The sequence below is a fragment of the Aspergillus pseudonomiae genome (assembly GCF_009193645.1).
Source record: "Aspergillus pseudonomiae strain CBS 119388 unplaced genomic scaffold BDV37scaffold_25, whole genome shotgun sequence".
NCBI classification, from domain to species: domain Eukaryota; kingdom Fungi; phylum Ascomycota; class Eurotiomycetes; order Eurotiales; family Aspergillaceae; genus Aspergillus; species Aspergillus pseudonomiae.
The window spans coordinates 217,719-232,473 of NW_022476017.1; the positions used below are offsets into that span (position 1 = coordinate 217,719).

The 14,755-nt window shown below is 48.0% G+C and overlaps 7 protein-coding genes across 7 annotated transcripts; 4 read left to right on the top strand and 3 right to left on the bottom strand.

Moving 5' to 3' along the window:
• Positions 1-241: 241 nt before the first annotated feature.
• On the bottom strand, positions 242-1,551 carry BDV37DRAFT_245894 (pyridoxamine 5'-phosphate oxidase family protein). Its single transcript, XM_032081698.1, has 2 exons — positions 1,283-1,551; positions 242-1,226 (listed from the first exon to the last, which is right to left on the bottom strand). The coding sequence occupies exons 1-2, from the start codon at positions 1,344-1,346 to the stop codon at positions 490-492; spliced, it is 801 nt and encodes a 266-aa protein (XP_031942488.1). The 5' UTR covers positions 1,347-1,551; the 3' UTR covers positions 242-489.
• Positions 1,552-1,775: 224 nt separating this feature from the next.
• Positions 1,776-4,006, top strand: BDV37DRAFT_245896 (aminopeptidase P family protein). The gene is made up of 11 exons (XM_032081699.1): positions 1,776-2,023; positions 2,095-2,259; positions 2,322-2,354; positions 2,407-2,534; positions 2,592-2,984; positions 3,033-3,076; positions 3,133-3,166; positions 3,219-3,440; positions 3,489-3,607; positions 3,668-3,794; positions 3,896-4,006. The coding sequence occupies exons 1-11, from the start codon at positions 1,819-1,821 to the stop codon at positions 3,923-3,925; spliced, it is 1,500 nt and encodes a 499-aa protein (XP_031942489.1). The 5' UTR covers positions 1,776-1,818; the 3' UTR covers positions 3,926-4,006.
• A 653-nt stretch (positions 4,007-4,659) lies between these two features.
• On the top strand, positions 4,660-7,157 carry BDV37DRAFT_99022 (protein serine/threonine kinase activating protein nimO). Its single transcript, XM_032091531.1, has 3 exons — positions 4,660-5,294; positions 5,435-6,811; positions 6,866-7,157. Exons 1-3 carry the CDS (start codon positions 4,779-4,781, stop codon positions 6,980-6,982), a joined length of 2,010 nt encoding a protein of 669 aa, XP_031942490.1. The 5' UTR covers positions 4,660-4,778; the 3' UTR covers positions 6,983-7,157.
• A 922-nt stretch (positions 7,158-8,079) lies between these two features.
• BDV37DRAFT_98122 (3-methyl-2-oxobutanoate hydroxymethyltransferase ECM31) lies at positions 8,080-10,294 on the top strand. Its single transcript, XM_032091527.1, has 2 exons — positions 8,080-8,994; positions 9,058-10,294. The coding sequence occupies exons 1-2, from the start codon at positions 8,548-8,550 to the stop codon at positions 9,673-9,675; spliced, it is 1,065 nt and encodes a 354-aa protein (XP_031942491.1). The 5' UTR covers positions 8,080-8,547; the 3' UTR covers positions 9,676-10,294.
• Positions 9,955-10,687, bottom strand: BDV37DRAFT_270897 (ubiquitin-like protein ATG12; the record flags this gene model as incomplete). Its single annotated transcript, XM_032084634.1, has 3 exons — positions 9,955-10,014; positions 10,088-10,287; positions 10,417-10,687. 3 exons carry the CDS (start codon positions 10,685-10,687, stop codon positions 9,955-9,957), a joined length of 531 nt encoding a protein of 176 aa, XP_031942492.1.
• Positions 10,688-11,732: 1,045 nt separating this feature from the next.
• On the top strand, positions 11,733-13,000 carry BDV37DRAFT_98474 (E2 ubiquitin-conjugating protein UBC8). The gene is made up of 7 exons (XM_032091529.1): positions 11,733-11,832; positions 12,006-12,008; positions 12,135-12,179; positions 12,299-12,336; positions 12,389-12,503; positions 12,559-12,740; positions 12,794-13,000. Coding segments are annotated over exons 2-7 (519 nt in total). The 5' UTR covers positions 11,733-11,832; position 12,006; the 3' UTR covers positions 12,931-13,000.
• A 548-nt stretch (positions 13,001-13,548) lies between these two features.
• BDV37DRAFT_99083 (LAMTOR1/MEH1 family protein) lies at positions 13,549-14,545 on the bottom strand. Its single transcript, XM_032091532.1, has 3 exons — positions 14,395-14,545; positions 14,182-14,339; positions 13,549-14,093 (listed from the first exon to the last, which is right to left on the bottom strand). The coding sequence occupies exons 1-3, from the start codon at positions 14,395-14,397 to the stop codon at positions 13,796-13,798; spliced, it is 459 nt and encodes a 152-aa protein (XP_031942494.1). The 5' UTR covers positions 14,398-14,545; the 3' UTR covers positions 13,549-13,795.
• Between the last annotated feature and the right edge of the window lie 210 nt (positions 14,546-14,755).

The following is a 14,755-nucleotide window of genomic DNA, read 5'->3' on the forward strand; positions in this document are numbered from 1 at the left end:
ATTGTATTTATGCAGGATATCCCTCAACCTTGGCCCTTAGCAATAGTTACTTATGTATATCGTACTTAAATATTTATATCAAATAATTCTCCATTCTTGAAGTTTCAATGTTTGTTACGGATTTTAAAGCGGGTTGAAATACTCTGTATATATCTTGCAGGGCGATGGTGCAACTGATATAGTTCGATTTGTGTCTTAACATAAACGTTCTTCGTAGGATAGTAATAAATTACTGTAACTTGTCTTCCACTGTAATTATATTAGGGGCTATAATAAAATGAGATAATAATATCTTTTTCAGACTTCTTATTCTCATTATGAACCACCTTACACAGCTCGCCCTGCCTGACTCGGCATAAGCTTCCGAATGCCACTTAGACAGGAAGTGCTTGTAATATAGTAAATTTGGAAATTCTAGCTACCATAAGTCGTCCATATAGTCGTAAATATAATAAAAGCAAGGAAGGAAAGCCATGAGAACCAACAGGACTAATGCTGTTCCTCAAAGGGGAGTGCAATATGAACTGCCTCCTTTGCATATCGCCGATTTCGATCATTCTTATCCGCGACAAACCGAGTGATATAGTCAGGCACTTCTGTTACTTTGTTCTCAGGACTTGGAATGGGCTCTCCAAATGTCTCCCAAACAGGCACAACACCAGTCCAGACACGGCCGGTGACCTCATCGTTCGTTGTATCCTTCTTTTCATCCGAGACACCACCGTCTCGGATCTTGCCACTACCATCGACGACTTTGACCTTGAGGATGACGGTGGATGACATTTCTGTACGGTCTGGTGGTACTCGGGAATGCTCCCAGCGATCGGAGAGTACTGAATTGGTAATCAATTCCATTGCGTAGAGCTTTTCGGCTTCGTCAGTCACCATTTTGGCATATCCGTGCAATACGGCGGACCGGTAGTTATAACTGTGTGAATTTGGAGTTAAGGAAAGGATTAACCCATCCACCCTGCTGGCGGCGACACAAATGGGCAATCCATCACCCTCAGAGTCCCGGGCCAAATTCATGATCCGTGAACTGACGTATCCGTGAAGATAGCAGTCTAAGGGTTCGTCAATGCCCGCCGATGGATAGTCGAACGACCCCATCTGCCCGATCATGGGCAGAATTGCGGGGAAAGGGTCAGAGGGCCCAGGTGAGAAAGACACATGGAGTACCTGACTCGAATTGATGATGGTATGGATTGCTTTCAAGTCATAAGTGGCTAGAAGAGTCTTAGAGTGGCACCTAGTTGTAATATTTCGTTCATCCAAACTTTACCTCGATGTTTGTAGCGGTTAACAGTGTTGGAAGACCGCTTGGGATATGTCAGTGTTCGCCCCATATCGCAGGATAGATATGCGTTTTGTTTGTCTTTCCACAGTAAAGAACTTGAGGAATGAGTCTATACACCGTGTGGTTTAAATCCCTTCCGTCTAGCGTTTGAAAAGAACTAGGGCCATTGCCCAGATATGGCTTTCTCTTATAATCACGCAAGCCATATGCTTACTCCGTGCTTACTCCGTAGTGTTGCACTCGTCCGAGATAAGCTGTCGCGCGATACCTAGTATGTTATTGACCATCGCAAACTGTCTCCATACTCGGGAGGTCCATGCGGAGAGGATGTTAAATTAATCGAGAATGATTGGCTGAGGGCGCCGAGAGTCTAGAGGTATATAGCTGCCTAAGGCATTAACGACCCACTGGAAGGGCGTGGGAGCTTCTGACCGATCGCTGGGCGATAACTTTACCTGAACCAGATAAACCTGAATTCCAGGCTATTTGGAAACAGTTACTCTCAAGGCACACCCGTAAGCATGTCGACATGCAAATTGCTCACCCGCCAATGGCCTCGTTATCTACGTTGTCCCACGTCGCGTTTACCTGTCACAAGCTTCAACCGCACGGCGTTCCAGACACGACCAACCCTTCGTCGCGCATACGGTTCTATTTCCGCTGCGGAGCTTAAATTCGGACAACCATTGCACGAGACACATCCCCATATACTTAATCCAGGTGAACGTGTGTATATGTTATCGTCATACTAGGACATGCGCGAGGAAAATGTGTGAGATATATTGACTCAGAATAAGTGACGCCCGGAATCACTGCGCTCGAGTATGCCCACCGCCGTTCACGACTCGCAAACCGACTCCCGAAATATGCTGTCGCGGTGTTGAGCGCTGCGGAGGTGACATATCGTGCGTCCGGTATCTTCAATGAATACCGACAAGACTCCAACTTCTTCTATCTTACAGGTCCGTGGCTGTCGTATGTTTCTATTGGGAGGATAGGCACTCACCGCTCTCACGCTGATCAGGATTTAACGAGCCCAATGCACTGGCTATAATCGGTGAGTGCTTCATCCGCAAATGTGACAATATGAGTGAGGCTCATGACTGTAGCAAATGATGGCTCTGGAGATAATCACATTTTCCACCTCTATGTACGAGAAAAGGATCCGAAAGCTGAGCTCTGGGATGGTGCCCGGTCGGGCGCGCGGGCTGCGATTGATGTTTTTAATGCCGATGAGGTAAACATCTCGTACTCTCTACTATCCTTTAGGGCATGACTAATTTTCCGATTCTAGACAGGTGATATAGAACGCATTGGGGATATACTGCCTCGTATATTGTCTGATGCTACGGAGATCTATACGGACATCCCCGCCCTGAACTCTGGCAGATCATCCTTACATAGGTACCTTTACGGACCCACCGGCACATCTGAGCAACTGAAGAAGGTCGTGGATCATAGTAAGGTCAGGCCATTACGACACATCTTGAATGACATGAGGGTGTTCAAGAGTGAGGATGAAGTCGTGCAAATGCGCCGAGTGGGACAAGCTTCGGGAAGAGCTTTCACTGAATCCATGAGACAAACATTCACTAAGGAGAAGGACTTGACTTCCTTCTTGGAATACAATTTCAAAGTGAAGGGCTGCGATACAAGCGCCTTTGTGCCTGTTGTTGCGGGCGGTTCTGTATGTGTCCTATGGTGACTGAGCTGAACAGAGGCTAATTCCTCACAGAATGCTTTAAGCATCCACTACACGAGGAATGACGATGTCTTGAGGTAAGATGAATTTCATCTTTTGGCATCGAAGTTTGGTCTAACATATGACCATTCAGGGACGGAGATATGGTATTAGTCGATGGGGGTGGAGTACGTACATGAATGCTCCTATAAATTGCTACTCCTACTTATCGCTCGATAGGAAATGGGCACATATGTCTCTGACATCACAAGGACCTGGCCCGTTAATGGCGAGTTCTCCGGCCCTCAGCGCGATTTGTACAATGCCGTTTTAAGTGTGCAACGCACCTGCGTGTCCCTTTGCAGGGAGAGTGCAAATGTTTCCTTGGACAAATTGCACACAATTGCCGAGAATGGCCTTCGAGATCAACTCCAACAGCTTGGTTTTGATGTATCAGGAAATGTAAGATCACCATTTTGTCTCGCCTAACATGGATATTGACGTTCATAGGCAATGGGCATCCTGTTCCCTCATCATCTGGGTCACTACGTAGGACTGGACGTCCATGATTGCCCGGGTTATTCTCGAGGGTATAACTTGAAGGCGGGCCAATGTATTACTGTCGAGCCGTATGTCATGACCCAAGCCACTTTCTCTTTTGTTTTAGTCTTTAAGCTAATCCCACCAAGCGGTATCTATGTCCCGGACAGCGACAGATGGCCGGAAAAGTTCCGGGGCATTGGAATCCGTATTGAGGACAGCGTGTGCGTCGGGGACGACAGTCCTATTGTGCTAACCACCGAGGCAGTTAAAGAGGTGAGATCCCACGTCTAAATCAGAAATTCTGTCCTTCTGCCTCCTATGGACCGGATTTATGCAAGTCCTATGCGCAACGAACTAACATTGCATGTGTGCAGGTCGATGATATCGAGGCTCTTCGGGGATAAAGTAAGGAGCGCACTGGATTGATACCCACTGTATATTGAATGTACTATAAAATTAACAAGGGACTACTTGCAGTAGGTGGAGAAGCTGTAATAATAGAAGAATGAGGGCTCTTGGAAAATTCACAAGTATTCCCCTCAATTCTCCGGCGATGATCTCTTGTAGTGACCTGAGTAAGGTTTGAAACCCCTCCGAAAGATTACGTTGTGATACGCGGGAACAACACAAGGGAATGAGATCACCACTTCAGATCATGAGTTAGATGAGACAAAATCAGATACGATGGAGTTTATTTATGCCGAGTTTGAAGGGGGCTGGAGAATATACCCTTCGTGAAAGAGCGCGTTAAAAAGAGGAACCGGGGATGTGAATCCATGAAAATTGAATCAATGCGAATACTGGGTCGTACTTGGGTGAGGTTACCATGCATCGCGCGACGCCAGTGTTGGTTGTTGTCCGGCGCACTACCCGGGAAGCCAAAACAAACTGCCCGTACCGTACGGGCTCCACACTAACCTTCCCTGACACGCTTAGTCTGTTTCTTGCTCTTCCCTTTCCATCACTTACAGCCTCTTTTCACCTCGAACCTCCACTCCACCCTCCCATGTTCCTTTGACCTGACCATACCTGTCAATCACCTCCTCTCAGAGGAACCAGGTCTGCGTCTTGTCTTAACCTTCAACTACCACGCTCCCTACCTCATTGACATCTTATCGCGTGTGAACGATGGCGTCTTGGTGATTTAACCTTCGAGACGTGTAGTTCATCGCGTGCTCGGCCTGGAGTACCCCTCTTTTGCAGGCGTCTTCACCAACAGCTAACTAACTCTTACTCTGCTTTGTGTATTGTTACCATATGGCAGCAGTATTCATACCCCCTTCGCCTCGGACCTCCTTGAACATGTCGACTCGCCGACCACTCGCAAACGTGCCGAATGCTACTAACTCCCCCCATAGGGCAGGCCTCGTGCCTGCCAAACGCCCTCGAACCACAAATGCACCCGTCGATATCCCTTACGGCCAGCCACCACCCAAGAAGCAGGTAATTGAAGGTGCAGAAGGCGATAGTCGGTCACAAACCCATTCCAGGCCTGCTACTTTCCAGAACGCAGAGTCCAAATTGTTCACACGTCGTACGAACAATGCTCAACCAAGTGCTTTTGAGAGGAAACTGGTTGCTGTGAGGGACAAAGAAAGACAATCTCAACTGCGAGGGACTAGACACGAAAGACCATCGGCGGAAACCATCGATTCTATACGGCAGTGGCAGAGACATTATCGGAAGGCATTCCCCCAATTTGTCTTCTATTTTGACAGTATTCCGGAGGATCTACGCAGCAAATGCTCGCGACAAGTCCTTGCATTGGGAGCTGTAAGTTGATCTAGGATGCTCCCCGGTTATAGTGGCTAGGCTTTGGACTACCCTTACAAGAGAGGGAATGTCCGAAGGCCGTCACTGGACCCAATTACCTTGTCTACGTTGGTTTTCGTAGTGCTAACAGAATTACGTAGCGTGAGGAGAAATTCTTTTCGCGTTTAGTAACACACGTTGTCACGTCGCGCCCCATCCCTCCCGAAACTGATGTGGCCAGCCCGGCGGAGGTCAGTACGGAATCGGTCGACCAAGCCGCTGCAGACGGCACTCTGCAGACGGTAAACCCGTCATTGCTCGAGAAGAACCCTGATGCGCACCTACATATGTCACTCAAGAATGACGCGCGGCGTGAGCAGAGCAATATGGACGTTTTGCATAGGGCTCGTCAGATGGGAATGAAAATATGGGCTATTGAGAAACTTCAACGGATGATCGCCACGATCAATGATGGAGATATAGGCGGTCATGGTGGCCATTCGACCCGAAACAACCATGTCGGTGGTGGGCATTCTAGGGGTAGAGGCGAGGCAGACCTTTCACAAGTGCTTCAAAATGAGCTCAACGGCTCCTCGGACCGCAACCCTCTCTCTGTATTAAAGGATCTAGTCATGTTCAAAGGTCCATTTGTCTATGTTCATGACATGGATGAGAAGACGAGGCCTGTTATGGTTCGCGAGTACCCGAAAGTTGTTAGACGACAAGACGGTGTCTGGCCACAATTTAGAAGTGCTCCGCTGGGCAAATGCCCCTTTATCGATGAACCTCCTACAAAGAAGGAACTAGAAAGGCAGCGGGCGCGTCAACAAGAGAAGAAAAAGGCTGCGTCTAAGGCTGCCCCTACCCAAGAGGCCCAGGCTCCAAGAACAAATGTTTCCGAGTATGCCATTGAGAAACCAGCTGATCGCGTACCTAAGACAGAGAATAACCCTCAAGATATTCCTGAGGACGCTGTACCTCAGCCTAAAGAGCCAGAAATGCAGGAGATGCAGCCATCCCGACCATTATCCCCGAAGAAAAGCTCTGAAAGCTTTGTTCCCCCCCAGCTCAATCGCGGTGGACGATTTTATACTGGTGGTCGCGAACCTGCGGCGTCGGGTATGCAACCATCAAATATTACTTCTGCTATTCGTTCCCAGATGGTGTCCTCTACCGCTGCGGCGCCTGGCGCAAAAGCTGGCATAAGCAAAGAGGTCCATGAGCTTAAGAGAAAAGTCCTCGAAAAGAGCAATGGGGGATACTCCGCCGGCACGGGCCCTTCATCGTACCGGGCTATAGATGCTACAGCTGCGCTGAAGATGACGAAGAGTCAAGGCAATCGGCAGAGCAAGTTAGACCCGCCTGAAAAGCTTGGAAACGTCATTGAGGAGGAAACCACCCAATCGGAGAGCAATGATGTGGGAAAACAGCAAAACAGTATACGAAAAGGTAACTGTCGAAAGAAGAAGGAGAGAAGGAGAGAACCGAAGCCAGGCTATTGTGAGAATTGCAGGGATAAGTTTGACGACTTCGAAGAGGTGAGTCACTACTACAAAGAGCGAACGAAAGCAAGGTATTAACATCTCTTGCAGCATGTTATGACAAGAAAACACCGCAAGTTCGCGACCAACAGCGCAAATTGGGCAGAATTGGACTCGCTACTCTTCCAGCTACAGCGCCCACTCAAGGATGAATATGAGTATGTTTAGCATATATTTTACTGTGCTTAGGCTTCTACAAACCGAAACGAAGTATGCATACAAAGCAACCCTATTGGTACTCGGCCACGTTTAATTCGCTTCCTGAATTATTGTCTTAGCTCAGTGACACGGTGATAATTAAGTGGAAAGCCATGTGAGCGCTTGAAAGGCCGAGTCTCGGTAGCAGCAGTGTATATGCAATTTTTCCTCCTATCACTTGCTCTTAGGAGCAGCGACTGCCATCGACCGACAGTGGCTTCACGTCACTTATTCTCCATTTTTACACCCGTACCGGGTTTCCTTTTTGCATCAACACTTTCTTACAACTTTCTTTCTATTGTCGCTATCGTCGATTGCATTATTCACTTGGCCGGCGTCCTTGGATTGTCACTTGCATTATCCTTGTTGTCCTATGGACTTGATGACGAATAACAGCTAACGGCCTTTCCAGCGACCCTTCTGGAAACCATGACAACAAAGGGCAAACAAGGGCAAAAAACGAAAATAAAAAATAAGTTTCTACAGGAGTGACTGGCGTGGAGATAGGTGACACGGAGTTTCTTTTTGAGAGCATTCCCCATTCAGCACATGCATCGCATTGAGAGACCTTATGCTGTCTCGGAAGGAAATATTGCATTGATACTCATTTGGTTCATTAATTTTTCGAGCCTTCTTCTTTATACACCCTTTTCCTTTGTTCGTTTGTTGTTTAAACTCAGGGGTGGATGTCTTCATGGGGTTGCATGACTTAAGGCTCGAATGCCCTGGGTTGGGGATGGAGTTTTCTTTTTTTGTGAGTATGGTTAGCTGGCATAGCCTAACACTTCTTATTAGTGCTGGACCAAGCTAGACCTGAGCATTAATGCTGGGCTTATGCGGTCCGCGGGTCCATGAATAAAATTATATTCTATTCAGGTCCATGTTTTGAAACCTGCGTACCGGTTCGTAGTTAAAAGATTCCAGGACAGCCTATCCGAACAGCCTCGGCCTCCCCGTGAAACTCGGTCCGGAAAAAGTGGATTGTCCGGCGGAAGAACAAACGGAGTCTCTAAATGCACGCCACCAACCAATCGGCACCCAGGATACGTCACTGAACTGGACAAAGACCCAACGAAAACTTAACCGTAACCCTAACATCCGGCAGAAAGGAACAAAAACCTGGGGATGCTGCGGGCTACGCTGCATAAACCAGCACGTCTTTCTTTATATAAACTGCATACCTCGGTGAAAGGGACCGCTGGAGAGGGATGTAAACATTCACATTGAAGCCTTTTTGTGACTAATTGATCATTGATCTGCTACTTCTCTACACAGTAGCACATACATGACACACTGTACATAGAGGCAAATTTCTTTGTGTTTCTTATAGTAACCCTTCTGACGGGTAGTGACGGCATTCGTCTCCATTCCTCTCATACACTCGAGTCGGCATTGGCTTTGCCGCTTTTGGATCCTAGCTTTTTTTGCCTCTTGTGAATTAACTTCGAATCTGGATCTCCGCCCTTGTATCTAGACGTCTTCCGTCCTCAATTCACACATATCGGTTGCCGCTTGTACAGATATTACTTGTTATCATGGCGTCTTCTAGAACTGCAGCTCAATTGATGCTGCCATTGCGGTCTGCCTCTAGGAGCCTTGTATCTCGACCGACGCATCTTTCTACGGTTAGGCCTTGCTTGGCCGTTGTGAGCAGTCCGACTAGTCGTGGCCCGTCGCAATGTGCACATCCAGTGCGACACAGTTCTCATTCGCCGATGGGGGCTACGTCGACAAATCCCAGGAAGAAGGTGACCTTGCAGACATTACGGAATCTACACAAGAAGGGCGAGCCGATTACCATGCTTACTGCCCATGACTTTCCAAGTGGATATGTTGCGGAGGCTGCTGGGATGGAGATGATTCTGGTTGGGGACAGTTTGGCTATGGTGGCCCTGGGTATGGAGGATACGAGTGAGGTGGTTATGGAAGAGATGCTGCTGCATTGCAGGAGCGTGGCGCGGGCTGCCAAGAGTGCTTTCACGGTTCGTGGTTTGGGATTCCACACCAAGGCTTGGTTATTGACTGACCGTTGTGTGACTATCTAGATTGCTGATCTTCCCATGGGTTCCTATGAGGTGTCGCCAGAGCAGGGTCTTCAATCGGCGATTCGGATCATAAAGGAGGGGCGCATGCAGGGCATTAAGCTTGAAGGGGGCGAGGAGATGGCACCGACGATCAAACGCATTACGCAGGCTGGAATCCCTGTCGTCGGTCACATTGGCCTCACCCCTCAACGCCAAAATGCACTTGGAGGATTCAGAGTTCAAGGAAAATCTACCGCCGGAGCGCTCAAACTTTTGAAAGATGCCATGGCTGTGCAGGAAGCCGGTGCGTTCATGATGGTTCTAGAGGCAGTGCCTGCTGAAATTGCTGCAATCATTACGAAGAAACTTCGCGTTCCAACAATTGGCATCGGCGCCGGCAATGGCTGCTCCGGACAAGTTCTTGTGCAGATCGACATGACCGGCAATTTCCCTCCCGGCCGATTCCTCCCAAAGTTTGTCAAAAAGTACGCCGACGTTTGGGGTGAAGCAGTTAAAGGTATCCAGCAATATCGTGAGGAAGTGAAATCCCGGGCGTACCCTTCGGAAGAGTACACTTATCCAATTCCTAAGGAGGAGCTGGCGGAGTTTGAAAAAACGGTTGACAAGCTGGATCAGTGAACCATGATCCCATCTTCCTTTCCGTGTACTTTTGGATTATATTCTTGCATTTGTTCCTCATGTTGAAGCATCCTAGCTTGCATTTCTCATGTCCGGCATGGTTTTTGTGATACCTCATCAATATTGTCATGATTGTTTGGCTGTGGGAGAACCCAGCTGGCTGTTCTCTCTCAATCTTTGAAAAGCCTCAATACCAGTCAGCTTTCTTTTGCACCTTCTTTGTTCGTTGGATTGGATATATCTGTAATCCAATGTGTTGGCAAGGGCCATTATAACTCGTCACCCAAACGCAGGCGTCATGGAGTATGAGACAATCAATTGATCATCAACCTTAAAGCACTATACAAACCAAGTTAGTTCAATGGCAAAAGTCATCAAAGGTCGATCAAAATAAGGAACATCGTATCCTTACTCTCCATAAGCCTCCAACACCCTCGTCCAGCCCCGGCGCAAAGACGCTATTTACATAACAGAAGACAGAGTCCGTCTCTTTGCAGTCTAACTTCTTTCTGAGGAACTTGACTACAGTCTCAAACTTCTGGGAGGCACTGATTTTGAAAACTTTGTTTTTCAGTATGGGCGCAGAAGCCAGAGGTTGGAAGCGGACTGTAACTGTTAAAGTATTAGAAAAGGCAAAACTCGTTTACAAAGCCATGGCTTAGCAATAGGTAGAAATTTGAGAAGGGCAGAAAAAGTCTAAATATCATAAGAAGTTATGCTTATCAGCTGGTCTATGCTTACCTTTCCCCTTATCAACGGCCTCAGCATCTGCCAGCGCTTGATGGGCATCACGCGGTAGGCTGGTTAGCACCACCGACGCGGACATGGTCAGGGGCATATCCGCCCCATGTTCGTCATCTGGGATGGGGGTATTCCTATTATTGGGTGTAGAGTCTGAACTTTGCTTCCGACTGGCGGGTCGATGGCTCAGACTCGCCCGCGAGCCGACGGACACATTCTGGGTCGGTCTCGGCGAGTCCTGAGAGGGGTTTTGGGAAGATGAGGGGTCCATTGTGATGAAAAGCCAAGGAGAAGGACGGACCACAGGTCAGATTGATTAGTGGAGCCTTCCGTCGTTAAAGCGGGTAGGATGCGGAAGGTCAGGGTGAGATGGAAGGCGATACAGTAGCGGTGACGGGCGATAAATGTTGATGTTGTCTCCAATGGGCACCCAAATGACGTCGGACGCCTCAGGCAATTGTCGCTCGGGTCGGCCCAATTAACGCACAGCAGCGGTGATGTCCTGCGGAGTCAACCCTAAAAGAGATCCATCGGCTTGTTTCGCAGTCTGCAGATCATTAGCTGGATTCTCTTCAATAAAACTGGAACTCAGTACCACTAGTGCTCTTCGGTATACGCTATTCATTTCTACCATGGATAACCCTAATTTGGTTTGACTTTCCAACCAATACAGTCGGCAGTCCAAATAGGTACTGCAGTGTCATGATAGCGCCCCGACTTCCAAGTTTGCATAGCAAATTGGACTTCTACCCAAACCCAATAAAGTTTGAACGGGTGACAGACAGTCGGTCTTGATTGATGTGCTCTGGGGCTATATGCGTAGCGAAATCTACCCGATTTACTCGCCAGATGACTTTGCTACCTGATCGTCTGCAGGCGACATGATGCTGGCATCTGCTTAGTGCCTTAGGTCCTACTATAAGCCCTACATACAGACAATACAATTTGTTAGTTAGAGAGAAACGTGCTGAGTCATGGGCGGTCGGCCAGATGGCACATGACCAGCGGCGAGTGACTGACCAATTTTCGGCCTGCGGGTCCAGGCATTCATGGTGCCATCATCGTTCAACCACTCATACTACTTAACAGTACCGCTGCCACTCTGCTCTTTCAGTCTCCCCTCCTTAAATACACCCTCTTTCTGTGCTTTCTCTAACAGTGTTCTTATATTTCTCTCTTCAATCACCACTCCCTCACCCTTCCTTTCCTGCTAGATTCAACTTCCATTGTTGACTAAGTTTTCCTACACCTTCCATTCCATTTGCCCCGCTCGCTCATTTACTTCCCCGCTTCAAGCCTGCGGACTATTTCGACCACGACAGTCCCGAAAATTCGATATTGAAACCTCATCTGCACATTTACAGTGCCCTGAACTTTGAGATTGCGTCGAATCGACCAATAAACCCTGCAAAATGAGTAGCCCAAAGCGGAGAATCGAGACCGATGTGAGTAGATTACGGCGCACAGGTTGTTACATTCAAGCAAGGAAGCAAGGCTAACATATGTATTCCCCCCTTCGATATAGGTCATGAAGTATGCCGTTATACCGTCAAATGATTTCCATTGGTTCATAACTAACTCTTGAACAGGATGTACGCGCTCCTTCCAATTTTAGTTTCTATCACATCCCCTCCGCGCAGTCCTGTCGGATAACTACATATGTTACAAAGAATACAAAGAAAAAACCCATGGATTTTGGTATGCTGATGGTTTCTTAGGTTAATGAGCGACTATGAGGTTACTCTGGTGAATGATAATAGTAGGTGTCTCTTATCTTTTACCACTGGATTCCCCTATGCTGACTACTCCATGCAGTGTATGTTCCGTCTTTTTCCTGAATTTGAGCACTAGGGCCTAGATATTGACAGTAGGGTCTTGACAGGCAAGAATTTTATGTCCGCTTCAAGGGTCCTGAGGAAAGTAGGTATTGGTATACCCAGGCGCCTATATCCATTCACTTACAGCGACACAGCACCTTTCTCCGGTGGCCACTGGAAGATTCACGTCGAGTTACCCGACCAATACCCCTACAAGAGCCCTAGTATTGGGTTCGTAAATCGGATCTTCCACCCCAACATCGACGAGCTGTAAGTCACTTTTATTCACGTTCCTCAAAGGCGGACACTAATCTTGATGTCCTAGTTCCGGATCGGTTTGCCTGGATGTCATCAACCAAACATGGTCACCAATGTACGATATGATCAACATCTTCGAGGTCTTCCTTCCACAACTCCTGCGCTATCCGAACCCATCGGACCCACTAAACGGCGAAGCTGCCGCAATGCTGATGAGGGAACCCAAGAGTTATGAGGCCAAGGTGAAGGGTAGGTTATCCACCGAAAACATTGGACATGCACCCATATACTCATAATCACAGAATACGTGGCAAAGTACGCTAGCAAAGAGGCCGTCGACGATGCCGGAGAAGACACAGAATCGGAAGATGAACTGAGTTCCGCGGGCAGCTACGAATCCGGCGGGGAAGAACCAGCCGGTACGATGGACGATGTGTAACTGAGTCAGTTCTCTAGCTTCCTTTTTTTACGGTTATGTCTGCGTGCGATTATTCTTGGATTCGGTATTCGACATTGTGAGCGTAACTACCTCGCAGCGGCATCGTCATTCTTGTTCGTCTATTCACTATTTCATGGGGTTCAGGGTCGTGGCGTTTTCAGGGTCGGGTTCTGACATTCATGGCGCAACTGACTACGGCGACTACGAAGATTGAGTCGCGGGTCGGACCGATGAGCAACGCATCGCTGAACTTGGGGTGTCGATGAATCATCTGCAGGTCGGAAATCTCCCCTTTTTCCAATCCACTTAAATACAACTGTTGTGCTATTCTGGTTGTTCTCTGCAGACGTTCGCGCGCCTAGGTTGTGCATATCATTTCAGAAATGTCTTGTTTATGCTGTCCATATGCTTCACCAGGTTTATAGCAATTAATACAACATGAATTTATTTTAAGAAGTTTGAATTATCACCTGTGTTGTAATGTAACACGGGGGGTTCATAGCCAAAAGCATGGACAACAGAAGGAAATCACATATTGACATTAATAAAAGATCGTGCATATGTTGTTATATTTGAACGAAACGTAAAGAGCAAAAGACAAACAAAGTTAAACCAAAGTAACGAAGCAGACCGAACAAAAGAAATAGAAAATACAGCCAGGGTATTAGAACAGAATCTCTAGGGCGATGGGTGGCATTTAAGAAAGGGAAAAGAAAGGAAAGAAACAAAGACACGGCAGGCGTGCATGACAAGAAGAAAGAGGGGAAGACATCGACCGTCGACCGGCGACCTATGCGAGAGAAAGAAGATAAGGATCACAAACCCCCAGTTATCAACCATCATATCGTCCGTTGTCAACCCCGAATTACGTGACCTTCAGAACACCAAACACATCACGGGCATTATCGTCGGGTTGCTGCGATTTACCCTTACGCGGATTTATGACCACCTCCCCCCAGTGTTTTGGAACGGCGCCTGGTTTCGGAGAACCAGGTTTCTGGGCAGAAGAACCGGCCTCTGATGCTGGGGGAGTAGTGGTTACTCTTACGGGAACATCGTCTTTTGTACCGGCTCGAGAGGAGGCTGGGGACACGGGACCGTGGAGAGTCGCTCGGGGTTGTAGATGAGGCTGGGGCTGGAGGGACCAGATATCGATGACAGAGCTGTATTGTTTCGAGTTGTTAGTATCATAGTGCGCAAGCGACTGCCTGTCTGCTGGTGTTGTATCCAGCAAGGAAGAAGCCGACTTACTCCGACGTCCGTTGGCAGATTGCTTCGAGCGCTTCTCGTTCACGCTTCAAGTATCCGGTATCAGGGTGATTGTCTTGGGTGGAATTGTTTAACGCGCCATATCCATAGCCCGGCTGGTAGATATCGTCATCGAGGAGGCGTTGGGAGGACTCAGAAGACTATGGGCGCATTAGTTAGCGACGAAAAGAAGTTTGCGACCAGCCCAGCCACCACCATATCGCATGATCTATCTTTCAAATCTTGAAGTCTTTCTCAGACTTACATCCTGACTGTCCCGACGACGACCAACCCCCAGACACGAAGCACAGACACCCATTTATACCAATATTGACGGGGCTCGGTTGAGAAACGAAGGAGCACGAGACATCCAAGACCGGGAAGCGCCTGAAGGGGGGGTGATGGAAGACGAAGACTTTCAATTGAGACTGGCGGGGAAAGCGCGAGGAAGACGAACAGGGTTGGTAAAAGAGTGGAATGCTGAAGTCTGAATAGCAGCGATGGCACCAACCGGTGATGCTGAAGTGGTGGATAGGAATCGGAGAATTTTCCTTGATTTATTATAACTTTGTTCTTT

Bases quoted from the DNA above. Each gene is read 5' to 3' on its own strand.
- BDV37DRAFT_245894 (XM_032081698.1), bottom strand. From the start codon at position 1,346: ATGGGGCGAACACTGACATATCCCAAGCGGTCTTCCAACACTGTTAAC. The intron at 1,227-1,282 runs GTAAAGTTTGGA...AGACTCTTCTAG, and splicing joins TAACCGCTACAAACATCGAG to CCACTTATGACTTGAAAGCA.
- BDV37DRAFT_245896 (XM_032081699.1), top strand. From the start codon at position 1,819: ATGTCGACATGCAAATTGCTCACCCGCCAATGGCCTCGTTATCTACGT. The intron at 2,260-2,321 runs GTCCGTGGCTGT...CACGCTGATCAG, and splicing joins CAACTTCTTCTATCTTACAG to GATTTAACGAGCCCAATGCA. The intron at 3,441-3,488 runs GTAAGATCACCA...TGACGTTCATAG, and splicing joins GTTTTGATGTATCAGGAAAT to GCAATGGGCATCCTGTTCCC.
- BDV37DRAFT_99022 (XM_032091531.1), top strand. From the start codon at position 4,779: ATGGCAGCAGTATTCATACCCCCTTCGCCTCGGACCTCCTTGAACATG. The intron at 5,295-5,434 runs GTAAGTTGATCT...AGAATTACGTAG, and splicing joins AAGTCCTTGCATTGGGAGCT to CGTGAGGAGAAATTCTTTTC. The intron at 6,812-6,865 runs GTGAGTCACTAC...CATCTCTTGCAG, and splicing joins AGTTTGACGACTTCGAAGAG to CATGTTATGACAAGAAAACA.
- BDV37DRAFT_98122 (XM_032091527.1), top strand. From the start codon at position 8,548: ATGGCGTCTTCTAGAACTGCAGCTCAATTGATGCTGCCATTGCGGTCT. The intron at 8,995-9,057 runs GTTCGTGGTTTG...GTGACTATCTAG, and splicing joins CTGCCAAGAGTGCTTTCACG to ATTGCTGATCTTCCCATGGG.
- BDV37DRAFT_98474 (XM_032091529.1), top strand. The intron at 12,337-12,388 runs GTAGGTATTGGT...ACAGCGACACAG, and splicing joins CTTCAAGGGTCCTGAGGAAA to CACCTTTCTCCGGTGGCCAC. The intron at 12,741-12,793 runs GTAGGTTATCCA...TCATAATCACAG, and splicing joins TTATGAGGCCAAGGTGAAGG to AATACGTGGCAAAGTACGCT.
- BDV37DRAFT_99083 (XM_032091532.1), bottom strand. The intron at 14,094-14,181 runs GTAAGTCGGCTT...GAAACAATACAG, and splicing joins ATCTGCCAACGGACGTCGGA to CTCTGTCATCGATATCTGGT.